General features: G+C 38.7%; 1 protein-coding gene across 7 annotated transcripts in view; it reads right to left on the bottom strand.

Annotated features, from left to right (window-relative positions):
• The window catches only part of Nipped-B (Nipped-B cohesin loading factor), a 303,163-nt gene that overhangs the window by 196,047 nt on the left and 81,997 nt on the right, over window positions 1-25,119 (bottom strand). For 6 of the 7 annotated variants that reach the window (XR_011605804.1, XM_070999324.1, XM_070999319.1 and 3 more), the window contains 3 exons: window positions 10,984-11,424; window positions 5,611-6,297; window positions 5,319-5,550 (listed from right to left, as the gene is read on the bottom strand). Coding sequence is in view for 6 of the 7 variants with exons in the window: in XM_070999324.1 (XP_070855425.1) it covers window positions 5,319-5,550; window positions 5,611-6,297; window positions 10,984-11,424 (1,360 nt within the window). In the remaining variant the exon portion in view is untranslated. The remainder of the gene's footprint in view (window positions 1-5,318; window positions 5,551-5,610; window positions 6,298-10,983; window positions 11,425-25,119) is intronic. The other variant, XM_070999323.1, reaches the window with a different exon arrangement.

The following is a 25,119-nucleotide window of genomic DNA, read 5'->3' as shown; positions in this document are numbered from 1 at the left end:
ATTTTTTCAGACGAGTATCGCTTTTGAGAGATTTTTTCTCTCTGAATTGAAGAAGACCCAATAACTTTTAAGCCTTTGTTAAAATGATTAAGTGCCTCGGACACGTAAGATATTTAAAAATGAACTTTGAGCACTAAGGGAATTCGATTTTTACGAAATTATCGATACAAATTCTAACTAAAAAATTATTTTTTTTTCGGCCAAATCCTGATACACGTGTTTACTTATTTTCAGAAAAGTATACGTAAAACAAGTTTCAAGAAAATCAAAAATGTGCAATTTTTTTTGCCAAATAAAACCGAACGGGTTTCGCTATGTATATCCAAGCACTATTCATCTCAAGAAAAATCGACTTATGTTAAAATAATTCCATAAGTAATATAGTAAATAGATCAAGACAAAACGTACAAAAACAAGTTATATTAATTTTAAAATTACACTTTTATAAATATAGAAGTGGTTTAATAAATACTCTTTTGTTCTCAAATAAATATGTTTCCTTTTTATAATTCAGAAATTATGCCTTTATTGCGAACGCCTCTTGCCCAATCGAAGCGTCAAGGATTACCCAGGAATTCCTCGACTCTTAGGTGGAACATATCCATAAATGGAAGAAAGTCGCAACACTGCAATTTCACCTTGAGAGGAAAGATCGTTCCCAGAGTAGAGCTTCTCGACACCCATGCGCAATATTTGGGTTTGATCCTGGACAAGCGGCTCACCTGGAAGCAGCACACTACCAAAATAGCAGCTACATGGTTGCTTAAGCCAACGAGCAAGCTCAGCCTTGGCAATAAAGTTTTGCTGTTCAAAACAATTGTGGTACCCTCGATGACATATTGCATCCAACTATGGGGCATGGCCTCCGACTCGAACGTAATGAAAGTCCAAAGGGTCCAAAACCGTGCGCTGCGAATGATTGCAGCCCTAACATCTGACCTTCATGTTCCCTCAGTCAGGGAGCAGATAAACCGGCACTCTAGTCGGTACAATGATCGCCTCAATGCACACATAAACCACCTAGCAGCTTCCTTGGCCCACCCAAGGACTAGAAGAAGACTGAAGCGAAGGCACCCATCTCTGGACAAGAGGACGTCAGATCTCTCGAGTCCTAATTCAATAAAATTGTTTTTGTTCAATTATTGTAAATATTGTTAATCACCTTCTCTGTTATGTTTCCATGTTAACTATTTCTGTTCGTACACAACGTTTTATAGCCATTAGGTTGGCTGATCAACGTTAAATAAATAAATTGTTATACTAAAAAAAAAAAAAAAAAAAAAAAAAATTATTAACAGACTGTTTAAGAGTGTGCGAAGGCGACAACTACAACCCTAGTCAAAATTATTTTCACAACACACAATTATTTGCACATCCCAACTTCTTTTAGTTGTTATTCTTGTTGATGTTGAACAATTTCCCTGTAATAAATGTTATCGCGTAGCTTGATCTATGCTGAAGCAACACAAAAAGAAATGCGAAAGATAGCGGTTCATAGGACAAAGCTAAAGGCAAAAGAAAAAAAGCTTATCAGTTGTCAAAAGTATTTGCACACAATTTATTAGCGTCAAAATTATTTTCACAATGCAATTTCGTCATTAGTATTTGGCTTGCAGCGAAAAGTGGCGGTTCGTTTGCTCTAATAAATTCAATTCAGGGAAAATTCAATTAAAATAATCAATTATCTTTTACATTCATCCAAAAAAATGCCTAAATCAAGAGAGTTAACCCTTGAGCTCCGGGCTGAAATTGTTACTAAGTTTAAAGCCGGTATTTCAGCAGCTAAAATCGCTGAATTGTATAAAATTTCGCGCAGAAATGTCTACTATTTAGTAAAAAAAGATCAATACAGCTGGCACTTTAAAAAATAAGAAAAGATCAGGCCGAAAACCTGTGTTGGACCAAAGACAATGCAGGCACTTACTAGGAGTTGTAGCGAGCAATCCAAGTGCAAGTCCAGTAAAAATTGCCCAAGAATCAAAAAATATAATTGGAAAACAAATAAGTGATTCTACACTTCGTCGCAGGCTAAAAGAAACTGGTTTCAATACATATGTTGTCCGCAAAGTGATTGACATCACACCAACCAACCGAACAAAACGCCTTCAATTTGCATTGGAATATATTAAGAAGCCTCTTGACTTTTGGTTTAATGTTTTATGGACGGATAAGGCTGCATTTCAGTACCAGGGGTCCTACAGCCATCATTTTATGCATTTGAAGAAACACCAAAAGCATTTGGCAGCCCAGCCAATCAATAGGTTTGGTGGTGGCACAGTCATGTTCTGGGCATGCCTTTCCTATTATGGATTCGGAGACCTCGTACCGATAAAAGGAACTTTAAACCAGAACGGATACGTTCGAATCCTTAATGACCATGCTTTTATGTCAGGAAATAGACTTTTTCCTACTTATGAATGGATTCTTCAGCAGGACAATGCTCCATGCCACAAGGGTAGGATACCGCCCAAATTTTTGAGCGGCCTTAATCAGGCGGTTCTTCCTTGGCCCCCACAAAGCCCAGACCTAAATATCATCGAAAACGTTTGGGCTTTTATAGAAAATCAAAGAACCATTGATAAAAATAGAAAACGCGACGGAGTCATCGCTGAAATTGACGAAATTTGGTCAAAATTGACCCTTGAATTTCCCAAACTTTGGTAAGGAATACCTAATAGACTACAAGCTGTCATTGATGCCAAAGGTGGTATAACTAAATATTAATAATGTATTTTTATAAAATTAAGAAAATCTTTTGTTAAAATTAGATATTAAGCTGAAATAAATTAAACTAAGTTTTGTGAAATTACTTCTGACGCGAATAAAACGTGTGCAAATACTTTTGACAACTGATAAGCTTTTTTTCTTTTGCCTTTAGCTTTGTCCTATTAACCGCTATCTTTCGCATTTCTTTTTGTGTTGCTTCAGCATAGATCAAGCTACGCGATAACATTTATTTCAGGGATATTGTTCAACAACAACAAGAATAACAACTAAAAGAAGTTGGGATGTGCAAATAATTGTGTGTTGTGAAAATAATTTTGACTAGGGTTGTATATCATTGTGGACGGCAGTCCACGTAGTGACGAAGCGCATGAGGAGGGTTTGCGAAGGAGACTACTATATATACACGAAGGAATGAAAATCTACTGTGATCGTCCGATTGTTTCGAGTGTTACATCAATCTAAAATCTAAAACTAAAAGGATTACATACCAATAAAGAGCGGGAAAACTGTAAGTGAAAATTAAGAAAATTGTATCTGTTGGGGCCGGTGGGCATAAATACCCCCGCTATTAACCTACTTGTATTCTTACTTAAAATACGCGACGAATGACACCTCAATTGTCAAGTAATACGCAAAACAAGTGGGGACTTCTTAAAATGAAAATTTTATTTTGTTTGTCTGTTAGTCAGATTGTCCCAAACCGTTATTTTAGAGTCATAAATATTCTAGACGATGGTAAACAGCTCAATATAAGAAACATTAGTTCTACTACTTCCGGATAAACTAGTCAGTTTGGCGAGAAAGCAGATATAAGTAGCTAAATTTTCTTGACCCGTAACTTGTGTAACTTATACATATGTATATACATATACTTATACATATGTCTGATTCCACAAAAACGGCTCTAACGAATTCAGATTAAATTTTACGGTGTATAGCCCCCGAGAATCCTCAACTTTTGACATACGACACATTGTCGGTTCAAAGTTAATAATTAACTACAATAGCCACATTTACCAGCTCAGACATCTAACACTACCTGGGAATTGAACTTTGGTTTTCTTATCCAAACTTTTTATTAATGTCCTGAAAATTGTATATGATGTTATTAGAATCTTTAGTTTTACCAGTTAGTTTGGCAGAAAAGCAGATATAAATACAAATATTTAGTACACCACCCGTAACTTGTAAACATGCATGCGAAATACCAACCTTTACTGCGGAATAAAAGAAAAATCACTACTGTATTAATTTTTAACTCAAACATAACTTTTGATCACGGTATTGAGGTACACTAATGTAAGAACTAACATGACTGTGGACGGCAGTCCACTTTGTGACGAAGCCCCCCACTGCATCACTGCTGTGATGGTCCGGTCATAACTAGTGGTACAATAATGAAAAGATATTACAAAACCTAAAAGGATTGCATACATAGACTGTAACAATTATAATTCGTTTGGGAAAAAGATCGGTGAAAGTGTAATAATAAAAGTTAAGAAAATTTAAGCTGTATGAAGACGAATTATGTGATTGATGTTTAAAACAAAAACTTCTGATATCAAACAAAAACACCTCTTAACGAGGTAAAAATCTAGTGACGATCGCACCTTCAGCCAACAAAAGTTCTGATATCAACTTTTGTGACGAAAATGTATTTTACGACCTACTAAATAAATACAATATCTTAATTTTTTTTACATTCGGCACGCTGCTATTCAATATGCTTGGGATTAGCTGTACGATTTTGATAAAGCCAATTGGCAATTGATAGGTTCTAAAGAGAGCAAAACATATCAGTTTAAATTCGTATTTTAGATTATAAGATTAGTTTTAAAAATATATAACGAAATAAGAACGGGATTGTGTGTTGGGTAAAATCCAAGAAACAAACAATAGTGGTCTTAAGGGGGTAGCCAGGAATTTTTTTTCGATTTTGTTTTGCGCTTTCGGACACTTACCCTTACCCCTAGAAATAATGTAGAAACCTTTTACCGCAGATGGTTCCGGAAGTTGTCGAAAAATGAAATGGAAATTATAAATAATTTTTAGGATTGTTTCAAAGGGGAGAGTAGGCAAAATCTTTTAGCCGTCACATTTACATGTAATAAACGCAACGACACACGAACTTACCGACAAGTCGGCTGTAGTGGTGTGAAACTTTTGTTTTAACGTTGTTAAAATCGACAATCGATAAAAAGCGGCAATTGATAAAAATCATTTAAACAAACAAACATATAGGAATTGAATAAATAATAATACTTAATTATACATATACCGAAAGTGGTAAGAGTCAGTTACATGTTAATTTGATTAAATAGCTTTACCAATATATCCGATATTTCGTGGCGCAATTCCGTTTCCGGCGTAAATTTTCTTTGAAACTCTTTTAAAATAAACTGTTTTTTACAAATATTTTTGACTTATTTTTCGTGATCTAGCGGTCTAACTCTACCAGAAACTACCATTATCCTTCTTGGGGCAGTTTTAAAATATTATTTTGTAAACTAGTGTAAATATATTTAGAGATATCATTTTAGCAACACATGGATTTAACTCTTAAAATCCGATTCCAATATTTATAAACATACCATCAGTCCTGTGCTTAGTTCGACTTTTAGACTTCCTCACAGCCAAACTTTTTTTACCATCCTTTATTCGACGTCTTTGATAAATTACGTCCCGATACCACTGTGCCAAATAAAAATGCCGAGCATAGTCCCAGATTAAATTTTCTTCTTGAGCGTTTACAGCTAGAAAATCGAGAAGTATTTTTTGTAGAAACTCTGTTCTCCGCTCCTCGGGATGGAATTCAAATTGATCCTGTAAGATATACTACAGTAAGATACTTTTATAAAATTTGAAGTCGAACTGATTACTTACACTCTTCTCTGTAAAGTCGCCCTCCTTTTCTTGTTCTACTTTTATGGACATTATCATTGAATCAATTATGTTAACCTTACATCGAGACTCAACAGTGTCCTTACGCAATCGTGCAGCTACTATGCCAAGGTAATCCAATGAAACTAAGCGAATACTTTGTTCTATACCTTTATCAGACACATATCGGACCAGCATTGTTCCCAAAAGGGAAAGTAACAATTCAGATGCGGGCCATTCAGGCTTGTTAACAGTGGCCAGTAGATCATGAATAAAATTTTCAAAAAGAGGCCGAAAATCAGTTTCATTGGACCGTGACTTGCATTTGTTTAAAAAAGTGGTTAAGAAGTTTCCACCAATACTGACAGCTACATCATACTTTTGTAAAACCAATATATCCTGATTTGGTTTTAATGGTTTTTTATCTCCGCCTGTAGTATTTTCGTCAATAGCAGCACACTCTTGAGACTTATTACTTAATTTTCCGTTATCACAAAGTGAGTCTGGTAAAATTGTAGCACACTGAATAAGTTGTAGAACAAGTGCCGTAACCATTTGAATATTTCCTCCATTATTTGTAAGTTTATATGGGCGAAGGTTTTTTTTTGATGAAGGTAAGCGATCAATTGATGTCAAAATGTCTCCTAAAATACTGTTTCTAATTTTATCGTATCTGTCCTTTCGAAATATCTGAAAAAATGATGATGTCATTTAGAACGGATATTTTTAAAAAGATAATTACCGAAGGATAATAAAGTGCCGTTTTTAATATTATATAAAAAAATCTATATATTAATATTTTTAATATAAAAATTATATATATTAATATCGTGTACCTTCGGAGCGGCTGGCGTTTGCTTTCAAATGCGTCGTTTACAATTCCCGCAGTCGGATGCCCGACAATCACATAGCACAAGGGGTATTTTTAAAATCGATGCAAAAAAAATATTGGAAGCTTTCTTAGAACTGCTTTTTTTAATATATGTTGTTTGTTTTGGTAAAATAAGAGTTAAAGTCGATTTTTCATAAAAATATAAATATATAAAAAACATCGAATATATCAATATTTACTTAATATTTTAAAAATGTTGTACATTTTGTATTCAAAAAAGATACGATATTTTTAAAAATATTTGACAACCTATAAAGTATTCAGGAGTATCACTAAAACTTATTCGAAAACTTTGTATCAAATTTTTTATCGCTAGAATTAGGATATTTTAAAGCAGTGCTTAATGCAACATATTTTTATACCCGTTACTCGTAGAGTAAAAGGGAACACTAGATTCGTCGGAAAATATGTAACAGGAAGAAGGAAGCGTTTCCGACTCCATAAAGTATATATGTTCTTTATCAGGATCACTAGTCGAGTCGATTAAGCCATGTCCGTCTGTCCGTATGAACGCTGTGATCTCGAAAACTATAAATGGTGCAATACTGGGATTGGGCATGCAGATTCTAGAGATCTCCGCTTAAAATTGTGGCTCCTACCGGTTGAGTGCTAGAATAAAAATGCTAACTGAAATGTATTTTTCTCATGAATAACCATCGATTAACATAAAAAAAAATTTATTGCGCCTACTTTGACGCCCGCAAATCGCCCACAAACTTAAAAAAACCGTAAATATGAACGCGGATATCTCGAAAACTATCAAGTATAGAGAATGGGGATTTCACATTTAGATTCGGTGGCCTTATAGTCGGAGCAAGATTGTTACGCAAATAGGCCATGCCCACTTTATCGCCCACAAGCCGCCCAACCCTAAGGCGCCCACACTTTTCATGCTAACAAATTATTTAACTGAAATGTATTTTTCTCGTCAATACCTATCGATTGACCAAAAAAGTTTGCCACGCCCAATGTAACGTCTGTAACGCTTCAACCTGTGTGCATCCCACATAACCATATATTGAGATCTCGGGTAGGTGGCGCATTACAATCTCGCTTTGCTGCCTGCGTATCTCCATCTCCCTTTGGTCTCTTGAGCTGAGTGACGGGTATCTGATAGTCGAGGCACTCGACTATAGCGTTCTTGTTAGTAATCATATACCCGTACTCGTAGAGTAAAACGGTATACTAGATTCGTCGGAAAGTATGTAATAGGCAGAAGGAAGCGTTTCAGACCCCATAAAGTATATATATTCTTGATCAGGATCACTAGCGGAGTCGATCTAGCCATGTCCGTCTGACCGTCTGTCCGTCTGTCTGTCCGGATGAACGCTGAGATTTCGGAAACTATAGGAGCTAGGCTATTGAGATTTGGAGTGCATATTCCTGAGCTTCTTGCGCAGCGCAAGTTTGTTTCAGCAGAGTGCCACGCCCACTCTAACGCCCAATAACCGCCCAAAACTTTGGCTCCTACAGTTTTGATGCTAGAATAAAAATTTTAGCTGAAATGTATTGTTCTCATCAATACCTGTCGATTGACCAAAAAAAAGTTTGCCACGCCCTCTCTAACGCCCACAAACCGCCCAAACCTGTGACGCCCACAATTTTCATGCTAGATAAACAATTTTAAGTGAAATGTATTGGTCTCGTCAATACCTATCGATTGATCCAAAAAAAAAATTTGCCACGCCCACTCTAACGCCCATAACGCTGAAATATGTCTGCCGCCGAAAGGTGGCGCATTTTAATCTCGCTTTGCTGCTTGCATATCTCCATTTCCTTTCCATTGTCGAGGTACGCGACTATAGCGTTCTTCCTGGTTTTTTTTATATAAACAAGTAAGTATATCACGTTACTTGAACAGCTCAGAGGGTTATGTCAAATATTTAAGGTAAACAAAACGGACGAGTTACCGTTATTATTTAACCCTGAACAAATTTAGTTTTTCGTAATTATTGTTTGTATTTTGGTTTTTTCAAGTAGGTATAAACCGAAGAGAGGATCGTCAATAGAGGATCCGCTATACACACAAAGAAAAAAAAACTATGTAGAATCAAAGCAAAAAAAAATGTCAACTTATTTTAAAACATTTTCATATATTCTGTTGTTTCTTTAAATGGGACGGAAACTAGTAACACCACAATCAAAATAATAACGCAACAATTTATATTTTCATGTTTCCTTTTTTGGACAGAAAATAGTAACACCACAGTTAAAATCGTACCCAAATATTTCTTTTTTCACGTATTTTTTTGTTTTTAATTTCAACTCTAAATTGTTTTGAAGAAATTGGAGTGTTTAGACTCTAATTAGTTTTTATTATTTTAATGTTTCAAGTTTATTGATGCCCCTTAACAAAAATCATTCTTTGGTATCGTAGTGGTTAAATATATTAAAAAAATAAAAAAAATGTGGGTACTTAAAAATAACCTATATAGGTTTTCACTATTATTAGATAAATAAAAAAAATTGTTGGTGTGTTTAGATACGTCTTCTTGGATGTTTTACGCCCCTCGTATTTTATGGCTGAAGTTTGTTGTGCTTAGACAACTTTAAAATAATCACAATACATCACGCTACATTTTACTTTCTACTTATCGGAAAAAAGCGTACTAGTAGTTTCGTCGAAAAAGAAATAAAACGATTTTTGTATTACTTTGACATTAATTTTGCGATTCTTCCTTTGGCAACTGTCGATCGGAAAATTGGTGGGTAAATAATATGAAACAAATTATAGCTTAGGTGTTTTTTAACAAATAACCTCCTACGCTTGGAAATAACATTTTATCTGTGCTTTTTGTTATTGTAACTTCTGTACGCTTTGGTGCATTTGTTCCAATAGCTTTTGTTGTTGTTTTCCATAACTTTCTTGTAATCTCTCTCCCGTTTCTTGTCGTCTAAACTGTTGTCGTGTATATTTTGTTTGTGTTTCGCCAGCCACGCTCAGTCGACAGCCACTCTGTCGCGCTCTCTCGCTCTCGCAGTCTCTACGCGCTCTTATACTTTTGTGTTCGTGTGTGCCTACATTTTTATAGTTTGATCCCAGTGTCAAATTAAGTGAGGTATTTATAATTCTTCTGATTTTTTGGTTTTATAAGTAATCTTTTTTTTCCCCTTAAATTAAAATACTTAAAAATGCCTCTTTTTTGTTCCAAAAAAGATTATAAGTTTGGATCGTCACCGAATGACGTTTTTATTTACTGTCGTCCCTGCAACATAGTAATACATCCGAAATGTACAGGACTTGTTGGCAGAGTGAAAGACTATATTGATCTGCGTGTTGGGTTTTTCGTGGACTTGTGCCTCATGCGTTGAAATAGACCGTGATTTGGATGGCTATGTTGCGCTGACCAATGATCGTTTTATAAAACTGTTTGACAAACTTATGAGCGTAGTTGCTGATTTCAAAGAGTTTAAGGCGGACCTTGATAATAAAAAAATGTCAGTAGGGTCACCATAACGAAAAAAGACCACTCCTTCAAAATCTGTTGAAGTAATGGCGTCAGTCCCAAATCCCAACTTAGCCTTAAATATTTGTACCCGATCGGTAAGGGCAGCTTTGTCGGCATCCACTGGCGCTGGCGGACCTAAAGCTTCACTGCCAGAAGTACCCATAGGTACCAAAAGCTCTGAAGGAGTTCCTGCTTCTGCTAGTTAGCCTAAGGGGACAAACACTACGCAGCTTTCTGTGCCTAAAGGTGAAATTAGCTCTATAGGAGTCCCTGGTCTCGATAATCTGACGAACGATGTTCAGATTGCTGGTGACGGAAGAAGGAGACTCTCGGTTGTTCCATATATGAAGCAATTATTTGTGTTGATTGCCGTTACCTCTACTTTAACATCGGAGAGAATATAATTTCTTATATTCTTATGCTAGAAGACCGGTATCATCCCACATTGGAACTTACAATTTGTCTTCCCTGCGTTGATACCCTCTCTCCTTTACTTTCTCCAACTAATAGTAGCTGCTTTCGTAATTGTGACTATAATAAACTCAACAACATGATTTCTCAATATAACTGAACAAATTTATATAATTGCTTGGATATTGAAAGTGCTACGGAACTATTTTATAGTGTCCTAAACTCTTTTTTCTGTGATTGTGTTCCTGATAGGTTTCCTCCTAAGTTAGTGAGGCCTCCTTGGTTTACCAATGAGTTGCAAAGACTTAGAAACCTAAAAACAAACTTCTATAAAAAGTACAAAAAGTCGGAAACAAATCTAGTGGAATAGGAATTTTTATACCCTTGCAGATGGTATTATGATTTCAGTCAGAAGTTTGCACGCTAGATCGACTCGTCTACTGATGCTGATCAAGAATATATATACTTTATGGGGTCGGAAACGTCTCCTTCAATATATGTGAGTGCTGTCTGTCCCAACTTACAGATTTCTCAACATTAAGTGCTAAACCTTAAGAATATAGTTATAGTAAAGAAGTCAGAAACAGTTCTGGATTTGGAACTGCTAAAATATTGGGTACTTACTGTAGTTACGAGTTCCAAGCATACAAATTGCAGCGTTTCAATGTTGTCAACGAAAAATGGCTCAATAGCTAACGTTGACAATGGTAGAACTATTGTATCAACAAAGACACATTTGTCAAAAAGTGCTACAAACACCTTTAAAAGCTCTACAGTTTTTGAGTAAAATAGCTGAAGACTTCTATTGTGAGCTTGATGTGACTTAATTTTTTTACGGTTATTGGTTTTTTTCATACTTTTTACAGTGTAAACCGGGTCATTGAGAGGAAATATTGTTTCACGTAGTTGAAATTGTGTAAATTTTATGATGTGTGATATATTATCCTCTTGCAAAAATTTTAAGTCGCTAACTGTAGAATAAATGTTACATATAAGCAAGCAGGCATCCATGGCGTTAAGTATTTTCTCAATAACTTCATCATCTACAATTTCCTCTTCGTCCTCCTGCAAAATAAATAATATTTTTATTTAATCAAACGCCAGAGTGGAACAATACCCGACATTTTATTCGAATAATTTTTTTTCTTATAAACAAAACTTTTGAAAAAGAATGGTGTGAATCTGGATGGTTTGTATAATATTTTTATTATTGTCGCTTTACATATAAAACAAATAGATAAAATGCGATTTTTTAATGTTATTTCCAAAAAATTTTTTGAGATCTCGGAACCTATAATAGGTTGCAAGTAGAAAATCCTGCGCAGCGCAAGTTTTTTACCATAACGCTTGTCTGCTGCCCACATGAATGGTTAAAAGTAGAGATTTCTGCACAGCTTAAGTTTATTACAACGGAGTTGAACGCCGACTCTTACTCTCACAAATGCCCAAAACGCTAGAGAGCTGCCTGGCTCCCAAATGTTTAATAATTTTGTGAAAGTGTAAATGGGATTTTGTTTCCATTACACAGGAACACAACACTGAACCTTTTAAAATTTCCACAAGCAATTTAAACTTTTCCATAATAATTGGGTCCTCCTGAGTTAAAGCCGAATAAAAACTTGTGTGACATCACCTACAGGTTCCTAAGTATAGAGCTATATTCCCAAGATTGCCATTAAATTTTCGTTTTTCTAAATACAAGAAAATTCGATCTAAGGACAAGGAAATTTTCCTTAAATCAAGAAAGCGCTAAATGTAGGAATGGTTGGCATAAACTAGAATCGCCTAAAACAAACAAGAAAATATTTCCTTATATCTAGAATTTCGTGAAAAATAGAATGGCTAACGAATATATAAAATTGTTTTGTCTTACATTTTCTAAAAATGATTACCCTAATCCTAAAGTAATTCTAATCCTAAACAATATAATTTTTTCTAAAAAATAGAAATATTTAGAAATAATCAATTCCAGAACTTGTCAGCGGCCGGGCTGCTGTATCCGTAGCGTTTGATTAGAAATCGATAGTGCCACGCATTTACTTTTTTATTGATGTTTTTATACCTTTTTTTTAATTTTTTTAATAAAAAAAACACGTATCACCATGTCAAACTGTAAAATTCAGGTTTTAAGTTACACATATACGAACTAAGACATTTAAGCAATAGTTGTGTTATAGATCTTTACTACGAACTTACATGTTACCTAAATTGATACCTAAATCGCGAATGGTACAGAATTCTACAAGTATTATGCACATGTGTTTGCCTGTGTCAGGTCAGTAAGCAGCCGCCACCTGACTTTGTAAATAAAGCTTAATAAGCTTTAATATTTATTAAATGTTCTTATTGCCTTAGACATCATTATCGGCTGCTCTACTTTAACGGGCTTAGCTTATCTTCAGCATCAGGCCAGTAAGTCGCCATGAACGATGACTTCGAGGCCACCCACTTGAAGAATTGGTCATTTCGGAGATCAGCAGCGATGGACCGTGTCAGAGCTTGTTATGACGATGCACCCCAAAAATGAGCACGAGACCTCGCTAGGTTCGCCAACCGATGTGTCAGAGTTTTTCCTGAGGACAGCTACTTGCAGTGTATTCATTGGCGGGATCACACCCAGGATGAGTTGCAGGTTTTAAGCACGACACAGGCAGACTTAATTTTTGTCAGTGCGAACGATGCATCAGTTGGCCGAGGTTGAGCAGTCGTATTTCCAAAGGGGGCCAAAATTCTGCGTCGGGACTTTTACGTTGATGATCAAATTTCAGGAGGTGCCTCTGTGGATGAAGCTATCAAAATGCAGCAAACATCTAGGATCCTCGCCAAGACTCAATTTCTCTTGAGAAAGTGGTGGTCCAACGTTGCTGCAGTGTTGTCTATGTGCCGGAAGAAGATCGGGAGTCGTTTCTAAAGTTAGATGACGACAGCATCTTAAGGAAAACTCTGCGGCTCGCTTGGGATCCTGATAAGATATTTCTTCAAAAGATGTTTTGTGAGAAGTTGTCCTGGGATAAGAGTCTTGCTCATGCTCTTTACCCCGAGTGGAAGAATATTTGCAGCTTTGCTATGACGCAGCGGGCCGAATTTCCTAGATGGTCTCTATTATCACCGGTCGATGTGGAGATTCATGGATTCTGTGACACTATCATCAAGGTGCGTGTGTTCATGTAAAGGATACGGAAGTCACTTTTGCTTTGCTGAAGACTGTTACGGTACCGAAGCTGGATGTAGCGGATCTGAAGGTGCACGCTGGGAAGCATTTCTGCTGGTGCGAATCTGCTGTGGCGCTGTTCTGGATTCAAGAAAAACCTGCCCGGCTTAATGTTATCGTCGCCAATCGTGTTTAGACGATCCAGGAGTTGAATAAAACGATGAAGTGGCGGTATGTCCCCACGTCCTTGAAACTGGCGGACATCCTGTCCCGTGGCACTCTTTCCAATGAATTTATCAATAATGATCGGTTGGCACATGGTCCTTCTTTTTCTCCTTGGACCGCAAGATGAGCTGCCGGCTGCGGTCCGAGCTGAAAAGCCGACTCTGGAACTGCGTGCAAGAGTTCTACTTGTCTAGCCTCCGTACCTAGACGTAATAGCTGGTTCCAGGTACGCTAATTCGTTCTCAGCACTGCAGCGGGTAGTTGTGCACAAGTTTGATTTGTCATCGATTTCGCCTCAAGGGCGCCGGTGACATTAAGTCTGGAACCCAACGGTTATTGCGATTAGTGCAGCGTGTGCATTTTTTGTTCGCTTCAGAATAGAAAGGAGATATTGTCCGTCCAGCGTACTTGCATCATGCTCTCCTTTCATGGACAAGGTTGGGTTTCTGCGTGTAGACTGGCTTCTGAAGAATTCGCCGTTGGATTTTGATAGTCGTCATCCAATTATACTGCCTAGAAGTCATCCAGGAACTGTAACGATAATAGTCGGTTTCCAAAAGCGAAATCTACACACGTGACCTACCGCTCTTTCAGATATCATTCGATCCCAACATTGGCCAATTGGGCGGAGGAAAACGGTGTACAAATGTAAAGCCTCGGTTACTAAAGCACATTATGGTGGATCTCCCGGAACGAAGAGTCAATGGTTGCTATATAACAATGCTCAGTTTTCCGAACGTAGATTAAGTGCGACATTGGTACGTAGTATGTTCAATTCTTACTCGGGAAACTCGATTTCGATCCCTCCGGAGGACAAATAAAACTTTATGTTTTTTTCAGAAAGCTAAATTATGAAATGGTTATAATTGCGATTAAACCCTTGCACCCTGATGCCAAATTCCTAGCTTTTATTTTTCAAGATCGTAGCGTTCATACAGACGGTTTTGGTCGGTTTTTGGGCAAATTAGTGCCGTGGCAAAATGTAGTAGGTATTGACGAGGGCAATATTCTCCAATTAAAATATTCATTCTAACACGCAGTAACCATGTCTGTGACCTTCGCTCCATCTACCAAGCGTCTACGCAGCAACAACAACAACTGCAACGGGATCACCAACAAGCGTGTGTCCGATGCGCCGTCATCTCAGCTGCTAGAGATGCTTAACTTGCGTCTCCAAGAGCAAACCCTAAAACTCACTAGCCTGGTCCAAGACGCGGAGCAGCGTACTCTCGGTGGCCTTTTGACTTGTTTGGATGGAATCGCAGCTCATCTAAAGCTGGTGGGAGAGCGGGTCGTGAGGGTGGAGGCTGATTGTCAACAATCTGAAGCATAAGTTCTGCGATCCGAACACTTTGAGGGAGAGTGTGGGCGAGTTAGAAGCCAAACTTTCATTTCAGCAAATGGCAACTCAGGCCTGCGAATTACGCATGCACGGAATCCCATTTATAGATGGTGAAAATCTGAAGAAACGTTACCACAAACTCTTCGCTGCAGCTCACTCCGCCGCCAAAATTTACCGGGCCAGAAAAACGCTAAGATCTTCAGGGGATCTGGTGGTCATTATAAAAATGGACCACTACCACGAAAAAATCACGCTATCACGTTGCATCGGAGCTTACCGGCGTACGGCTAAACAACAACTTAGCTTTCGACTCACAAGCCGCGCTCTATATTAATGAGCAGCTTTTAAGAGAGCACTATATAATTTTAAAAGTGGCCATTAAGCTTAAAAAGCATAAAATTTTGTCAGACGTCTTAACTCGCAGAGACCGTGTGAATGTCCTGCGGTGACAATATGTTATACAACATCGAGCGCATGGATGAGCTTTCAGCGCTCTCTCTTGATCTGGGCGTACAAACACAACCCGCTCTTCCCCTTCTCTACAATATGAACATCGCCTACAACTTCTGCTGCTTCATCTAAATCGCATGATAGGGCTGGTGGTCTTAACAGTGAGAGCTTTCGCCCCTAAAATTGTATCTTTATATTTATTTATATATTTATCTTTTATTATTGTTATATGTCGTTTGCAACTATCTTTTTGTCTCTTGATTTCCTCATTTTCACTAAAGCGCGCCTCCCAGTAGGTTCTCAACATGTTCGTCCAGACTGAAATAGGTATTTCCATAGCTGCGAGTTTAGTTAAAATTTTAGTTAAGCACAAAAAGGGAATTAAGGTCGACCATATTAATGCACAGAGTCTTATGAAGAAAATTGATGAATTTAGGTACATGTTTGTTCAGTCTAATGTTGATGTTATTTGCGTGTCTGAAACTTGATTCTTGCCCGAGTTCAGTGATTTGTCTATTGAGTGTGATGAATTTGTTCTTTATCGCGCAGGTCGTTTTAGTAATGCTGGTGGTGTCGCTATTTACTTGAACAAAAAATTGAATTCTACCGTTAAATGTAAGCACCGGGATCGATAGCGAAATTGAATGTTTGTTTTTAGAACTTTCAGGTAAAGATCTTTCTTCGAAAGCACTGTTGGATGCATCTACCGGCCGAATCGTGATATGGACTATGCTTTATTGATAAATGTTCCGCGTGAAATATCTGTTGACTATACAGAGTTTAATATTACTGGCGACCTGAATAGCAGTATCTTAAGAGAAAAACATCTGCTTCATAGTTTCGAATCTATTGGCTTGTTTTCAGTTAATTTACATAGTCCGACACATTTTATTAGAATCTGTGATACTCTTCTTCACCTTTTCTGAGTTAATGACCCTAGTAAGAATTTTCTGTACGAACAAGTCTCTAAACATGCATTTGACCTTATCTTATAATTCTGACACTTTTGAATTTAGGGATTATAAAAATATTAACTACACTGACCTGGAAGTAGAATATAACAATTGTGATTGGACACCCCTATATATATGTCTCCCAATACAGACCATCAATTGAATATTTTTAACAGCAACACTGATTTCTTTTATAACAAATGTGTGTTAATAAGGGAAAAAACTATCCATCCAAAGCAAAATCCTTGGTTTACCCATAACATTAAAACAAATATACCGATTCGTGACGCATCCTACAATAAGTGGAAGCAATTTAAAACCGCTTTTATACCCTTGCAGACGGTATTATGATTTCAGTCAGAAGTTTGCAGCGCAGTGAAGGCGAAGTTCCCTGCGTTATAAAGTATTTATATTCTTGATCAGCATCACTAGACAAGTCGATCTAGCCATGTCCGTCTGTCCGTCCGTTTCTACGCAAACTAGTCTCTCAGTTTTAAAGCTATCGGGCTGAAACTTTCCCAAAAGTCTTCTTTCTTTTGTAGGTAGTATATAAGTCGGACAACTATATCTTATAGCTCCCATAGAAATAATCTGAATTTCGAATTTAATTTTATCAAAACCTGACGATTATATCATATAGCTGGCATAGGAACGATCAGAAAATTGGTGTGAAAATAATATGAAACAAATTATAACTTCGGTGTTTTTTGATATATTATCTTATACTATTGGGAATATCATTTTTGTATTTTTAAATTTAATAATTATAACTGCAAGGGTATACAAACTTCGGCTTGCCGAAGTTAAATTCCTTTCTTGTTTTAGAATGCAATATACTCGGGCGCGTGATAACTTTAGGCAGATCATCAGATCTGCAAAGTTTGAATTTTTTGGGTCCAAATTTCAAAATACATCCATTAAAAAAACATGGCGTGAACTTTAAATAATTGGAATTGGTCAAAGCAAGCAGCTGGTCCAACACCAAGTGGACGTCAACGATCTGAACAGGAAATTTGTGCAATTCGATGTACCTGAAGGTACACGTAACAATTACCTGAATGCCTCACCAGACTATGATAATAGTTTTGTTTTATGTGTGTTAGACAATATGATGTTCTTGAATGTATACTTAAGGTGAAGTCAAACGCTGAAAGACTGGATGGCATCTGCCCAAATTGTTGTCACCTTTACTCATTAGGTATATTACACACATTATGAACACAGCACTTACCATATCCACTTTTCCCTCCGCATGGAAGTACGCGAAAATTGTCTCTATACCGAAAAGTCAAACCGAGTTTAGACCCATATCCCTACTTCCTTTCTTGTCAAAAATTTGTGAAAATATACTGGCGGCACAGATACAACCCTTTATAGATAACAATTCAATGCTTAGTGAAAAGCATTCTGGTTTCAGATAAAAATAGGAGTTGTATTTGTGCAATTACTGATGTAGTTGAGGACATTTAATCAAGGCTAGATAAAAATTGGATAACGTTTTTGACTCTACTTGATCACAGCAAGGCCTTCGACACCGTCAACCATAGTATTCTATGCACCAATCTAAAAAACCCCTTCAATTTTTCGGACTCTACAGACATGCTCTAGAGGTCGTATGTAACAGGAAGACAACAAGCAGTCGTGTCTGTGTAGTGTACTTCTCGCTTTGTCTTGGTGACTTGAGGTGTTTCCCAAGGATCTGTTTTAGGACACTTATTGTTTTCTATCTATGTTAATGACTTACCCAATGCTCTGTCCCCTGGTGATGTCCATTTATACGCTGATGATGTGGAGTTCTATGTTAGTAAGCCTCTAGGCAAAGCTAATGATTGCTTTTCAAAATGAATAACTGGGCCTTTGAAAACGGTTTATATCTAAACCCAAAAAAAGCAAGTGTATAGTTTTTTACAAAAACCCCTTCCCGAATTTAGTAATTGGCAATAGCCCAATCAAATATGAAGAATCTGCAGGCAACATGGACATCACCTTTAATAACACGTTAACAGAGAGCAAACATATTTCCAAAGCAGCTGAGCAAACATATGGGCTTCTGAGACAGCTTTCTACTTCTCAGTCGTTTTTGCCAACTCAGTTACGTATGCTAGTGACCAAAGCAATTTTGGTTCCCACCCTGTTTTACGGTGTTCAGATTTTTGGGCATTGCGACACGCAGGATATGCAAAAATTAACTGTTGCTTGTAATTCAATCGTCCGTTACGAGTTTAATCTTCGTCGCACTCACCACACTTCCCACCTAGTCAATAATATTCCTGACCTTAGCCTTAGTCAGTGGATTGACCTTAAGACATTAATTTATTTTCAAAAAATTGTGTGCACCCGTGAACCGTCTTACTTGTTTCAGAAACTTCTTCCAGCTCAATCGCAAGGAGCACAAAGCTTTATTATCCCTAGATATAAAACCTTATGCTTGAGAAGGCAAATCTTTATTAATGCTATTCGCCTATGGAACAATCTACCTCATGCTCTTAAAACCATCAGAAGCGCGCCTCGATTCTACTGCTCCACTAATTGTTTGTGAAGTTGTTGCTACATTTTGTTTCACTCGCGCTTTTACTTCGCATGACTTCCTTAGTGGTGGCAAGAGCTTTCGCGACCAGCTGAACATAGGGTGCAAAAGGGGCTGCGGTGTTATAGGGTGCTGACCAAGCACATAAATACGTGCCGTAGCACGTAATGAACTACGGGCTAGGGAGATATACTACAAGTAGAAATTGATAATCAAAACAAAATCTGGGTGGATGCTAGATGGCTTTTAGCGTTTTGGGCGTTAGGACAGATATACAGACAGACGGAAACGGCTAGGTCGACTCGGCGATCTACTTTATAGGGTCGGGGAAACGCTTCCTTCTACCAGTTGCATACTTTTTGACAAACCTAGTAACGGATATACAAATTATTTTATTTTAATTTTTGATTTAAATTTTTTTCAACTTTTGAAGTCCGCGAAGGCGTGCAGCCTAACGCCTCCATAGCAGGAGAAGAAAGTGGCTAGAAGCTTGCGAAATATTAAAGATGGATGGGCTGAAACAGCTGATAGACCTGGGATTGAAGGCCAGGAAGCTAATGGAAGCGAAGCATTCCATTACCAACCCAATAAGAACATAGTGGATGACATCGACTACCTACATAAAAAGGCCCTGTCGGTTGTGCAAAGCATAATCGAGTAGCAGGAAAAATCCAAGGAGAAATCCAGGACAACCTGAGCAGAAGTGCATTCGAGCAGCGTCAGCAAGCGACCCAGGGGGCAAGAAACATGGAAATCGCTATCTACTCTAGCAAAAAAGGCAATGCACAAGGCACCGGCAAGCGATGCCAGTAAAATTCCCGAAGACGGGAAAGCACGCTGGGACAGAGAGCACCAGTAAGCCCCAAAGACCTGGGAAGAGGCCGCAGGTAAAGCAGAAGGTCGGGAGACCCAAAGTACGGACGCCACGAAACGACCGATAGTCATCACCATCCTTAAAAAGTAAAGGCTAAGCCGACAAGCAGTACAGGCTGTGAGGCGCACAGCTGTGGGGGAACTCCTAATCCTTCTGAACATAGTATCCGACCCTAAAACCGCCAAGCTTTACACCACCATGAAAGCGGTCCTGGGCAGCAATGTTGACGTCAGAGCTGCTACAACTGCGGCGGTAGTGAGCACCATGCCAGTAGCTGCAAAGCAAAGGCCTGCTCCATGTTCTGCAAGAAACGGCGATCACTTAACAATGAGTGGGAGACGCCCTTACTATGGAAGGGCCTAAAGGAAGCGATATCTATACTAGAACAGAGTACGGAAGACGCCCGGGAAAATCGACCGGTCGTAATTTTCGGGGTCTCTAAAGCTTGGGCCACGGGTTGTGGCTCTCTCCGGACAATTGCGAGGGGACAAGCGCTACTCCAGAGTTTGGCAGCACTCGAACTAGTGCTGCTGAACTCCGGAACAAAACCGACGTTCTCCAAAGCCAGTACCACCTCCATCATTGACCTCACATTTGGGAGCCCCGGTTTGGACACGGAGTCCAGCTGGAAGGTAGTGAAACCTATACGGGTAGCGACCATGCATCAATTATCTGCTCAATAAGGGCGAGAAACGGCCCATCACGAGATCCTTAGACCGTAACAGGGTACAAAACAGTTATGCTAGATGTGGAGATAGTACAGATGTTATTAAAAGACCTCTCCGCAAGTGGTTCAGTAGAAGAACGCGCCAACCACATCGCCAACTACACCAAGTTAGCCTGTGAATCAGCAATGTAGAGAAGGGGGAAGAGTTGAACGTAGAGTATGTTGAGTCGCTGGAAAACGCAGCGGCTGGTATTCATACCAAAAGGGGATAAGCTGGAGGAGGAGCCTTCTTCATATAAGCCCCTCTGCATGCTAGATACTCTAGGTAAAATTCTCGAATGAATAATGCACTTGCGGCTCGAAGGCGCCCTTGTCAACGGTCTCTCAGAGATGCATTATGGATTTCGGAAGGGTTTATCTACAATCGATGCCTCAGGAAACTGCCCACTGTTGTGAATAACAGCTATGGTCATGGTTGCCAAACACTTTTCAGATGCAAAAAGAATCTGCAACGAGGTATGGACATGTGGGGTTCTACTTAACGCAACTGTTGACAGGACATGGATGCTTCAAACACCATTTAAATAGATATAAGTATGAATATTATCCATACTGTTTGTTCTACTAGTCGGATAACGAAGAAGCAGAACAGGAGTTTGCAGGCAGGAAATCTGAAAGTAATTACTGATAAGTGTAATTTTTTCAGAATGGAGCTGCAATACTTAGAGCATCGAATTACAGAACAAGGCATCGAAACGGACACAGAAAAGGTTTCGGCCATATCCCAGCTTATACCACCGCAAACGTTAAAGAGCTGTATCTAGGAATGGCGTCGTGGTATATGCGGCTTTGACTTTGCCACTATAATACAACTGCTGAACGTCCCCCTCTGGAAGAAAGCAAAATTGGAGTGGAAAGACGGTCACCAACAAATATTCGAAGCCGTCAAGGTCAAGCTAGTAACTGATCCGATCCTGCCATGTCCAGTTTTCTTCAAAACGATTGTGCTCCAAACAGATGCCTGTGATTACGGCCTCGGTGCTATCCTCGCACAACAATCCGACTAAGGGGAGCGGGCTACTTCCTACTCCAGCCGATCCTTTGATGAAGAGGAAAGGAATTACCATGCAAAAAGTACAAAAGAGTATGATACCATGTACAACGCATGTCTAACGGAGGGTGTGTTCCCTTGTCGCTGGAAAACGCAGCGGCTGGTTATCATACTAAAAAAGACAATCCGGCGATGGAGCCTTTTTCATATAGGCTCCTCTGCATGCTAGAAACTGTGGGTAAAATTCTCGAAAGAATAAGTCACTCACGGATTGATAGTGCCCTGGTCGAAATCAACGGTTCCTCAGAGATATAGTATGGCTTTTGGATTGGTCTATCTACAAACGATGCCTCAGCCAACTGTGCGAAATCGCAGACAAGGCCATTGAGGGAAAAAGGTGGTTGTAGGGCTCTAAGCACTACTGCATTGCGGCAACGTTGGAAGTTAGAAAAGCATTCAACTCCGCTAGCTGGCACCACACATTAAATGCATTGAGCAACCTAAATGTTCTAATGTACATATATACAGATAGTTATATCGAGTTATTTCAAAGACCGTCTACTTTTTTATGAAACTGACTGTGAGCAAGTATTCCACAGAGTCAGTTCAGTTCCATTGTTGTGGAATGCCATGTACGATGGGATCCTTAGGATCACGATGCCTGAAGGGACACTCCTTATTGGTTGCCAAACACCTTTCAGATGCAGAAAGAATCTGCAACAAAGCAGGGAAACGAGCAAGCACATGGCACGATTCCAAGGGACTCGCTCTGGCAGCGCACAAGACTGATGCAGTTCTGATTAGTACCAGGAAGAAAGTGTAGGCGGCTACTATCAAAATTGGAGAAGCTACAATTACATCTCGCCCAAGCCTAAGATACTTGGGTGTCATGATCGACCACCGGCTTTCTTTCAAAGAACATCTAGCGTACGCTAGTAGCAACACAGGTAGGACCTCGGCCGCAATTTCGCGAGTAATAGCAAACACTCGGAGACCGAGGCAACCAGGACGTAGATTACTGGTTAGCGTTGTCACATCGACGCTGATGTACACACAAGCCACCAAAAATTAAAGTTATATGCAAGATGGCGACTCCGTACAGATATTGTGTGCCCCGCGGGTATACTGTGCGTTCCAAAAGGTATCCCATGAAGCGGCGTTGGTAATATCGGGAACTGCTAGCAGTGGAATCAGCTAATATCCGCGCAGGCAGCACAGGAGTCCTAATTGCTGAATCCCTACGGAAAAGATGCATACAACTTACCATTGCTAAGTGGCAGAGAGGTGGGTAAGTAGTAACAAAGGACGATGGACGTATAAGCTTGTCCCAGATCTTCAGAGATGGCTGGGACGGAAGCATGGACATGTGGACTTTCACTTAACGCAACTGTTGACAAGACATGGATACTTTAAATATTATCTGAATAGATTTAAGCATGAACGTTATCCGTACTGTTCACTCTGATAATGAAGCCGCAGAATCCGAGATTCGAAAACGAATGAAGAGATTTGAGCATGACTGTGGGGAGGACGCCAGCCGCTTGTAACCTGTAATGTAATTGGTCTGCTGTATGCAACATGGCCACAATAGTAAGAGAGAACGGATTCTCTCAAGGTACGGGGAAGTGGCCAGAACTAAAACTGGTCGTCAACACAAATGTTGCGAGTAGTTAGAAAATTTGGATCCTGGGACAATTAGCACATTAATACATCATTAACCTCATTACCTGGCCGGCATAAAAGTCACATGCCCAAGACCCTATGCGCACGGTCATTACAAATATTATGACCGCACGCCAATGTACATTGTGACTGCTAGGTTTAACACGTGCCATGATTAGGGATGAAATCACGGCAACACAATAAGCTCGCGGGACAACTCTAGAAAATATTATCCTTATCCGGTTTCCATGAACAGATGTTTTAATATTACCTCCATTACATCAAAAAAGTGTTGATTGTTTGAACTGGACACCATGTTGGTGTCCGTTGAATAGATTTCCGTCAAATTATTTCAGAAAATTCCTCATTTAATCAGAATGTATGATGTCTCTTAGTCAACAGTAATGTCTTAGCCCTTTACTTCTGTTTAACCACCACATAGCCACATCTAGTCCTCCAGTGAATTCGTCGGAAATTAACAAAACACTGGACTTTCAAATTCAAGACCTTATGGGTGAAAACTTTATGGTTCTTTTCTAAAGTCAACGGCAGCGAAAAATGCAGTTTTTAAGAGATCAACGGATACAGCCTTCTCCCGCCCAATATATACTTTGTCATCTATTCGACGAGGTCCATTATATGCCTGTTCAAGTGATTTCTTAAGGGGGGAAATACAATTAAAAATTTATTTTTTTCGAAAAAATTTTTTTTGTTTAATGTACTCTAAATATGTCTGGGAATAAGCCTTTAAAAGCATAAAGCCGTCCGGTACTTATTTTCAAAGTAATACACAATTTAGTGAGTGCGTGTCAAATAGCTGAGATGCGCGTGAGGCGCGCTTACCATGTTCCGGCCTCGTACTGCATCTACCTTTATCTGCAGTAGGAATATGAACCTACTGCGGGCAACGTAGGTTCCTAAAATTATTCTTACCGCATTTTGAAGCTTTGAAACATAACCTATAATTATTCTTGACATCCGTTCGCTCCACACGTGAGGGTATAGAAATTGACGATGAATCGAAAAGTAACCGTTTCCGAACCTAACTATCGACCGAACCGCCCTCGAAGAAGACATTTTCACGGAAGTAAGAAAGAGGGCCGTATGAAGACGAGGAGGAACTATTTTATGGTCCTGGAATAGCTGACTGAAGTTTCATCCAATTTGAGTAAGTGGAAAATCCTTCTTCACAAAGGTAAACTTTAAACGCTTCTACTGAAAAGTCGTGTTTTCAAATGCGGTTTTTTGCTTTATGTTTGAAATGAAATTTTCCACAACATGAATAAAAGGATTTTTCATATTTGTTTGTTATAACATGTTTTTTTACGAACAAAGTTGAAAAAAAAGTGTATTTTTTAAAAATTTTTTTTCCAACTTCACATTTTTTCATGGAAAACCCATTTTTTTTACATATGAAATAATTCATGTTGTGCGCTGTACCTCTAAGATTAATGCCCAGTTGCTGTTTTTTGTTTTAGACGTGATCCTGGGCCTGGAGACTGCACGGCGCAAAGTTCATCCCTCAAAACACGACTCCACATTATTGATCATAAATGGGCTTAATTACAATATTTTTTAAAAAACTTGACTGATTTTCATTGCCCAATAATTTCCTAATAACATGCAAAAAGAATCGCTAAGATTCATTTAATTCCCTACTTGCAATCCACTCCCAAAGATAGGCCTCATTTTAGGCCTTTTAATTGTATTTCCCCCCTTAACGCACGCGACTCCCTTGAAAACGTGTACACAATAGCTCGGTCCAAAAAATCTTGTTCTCACCCGTTCACATGTTTTATAAATGTGTGCAAAAGCGTCCTCAAAGTTTCTTTAAAAATTATTCATACATGTCTACCAG

Source organism: Drosophila suzukii, unplaced genomic scaffold (assembly GCF_043229965.1).
Source record: "Drosophila suzukii unplaced genomic scaffold, CBGP_Dsuzu_IsoJpt1.0 scf_7, whole genome shotgun sequence".
NCBI lineage: Eukaryota > Metazoa > Arthropoda > Insecta > Diptera > Drosophilidae > Drosophila > Drosophila suzukii.
This window is presented reverse-complemented; position numbering and strand designations above follow the sequence as displayed.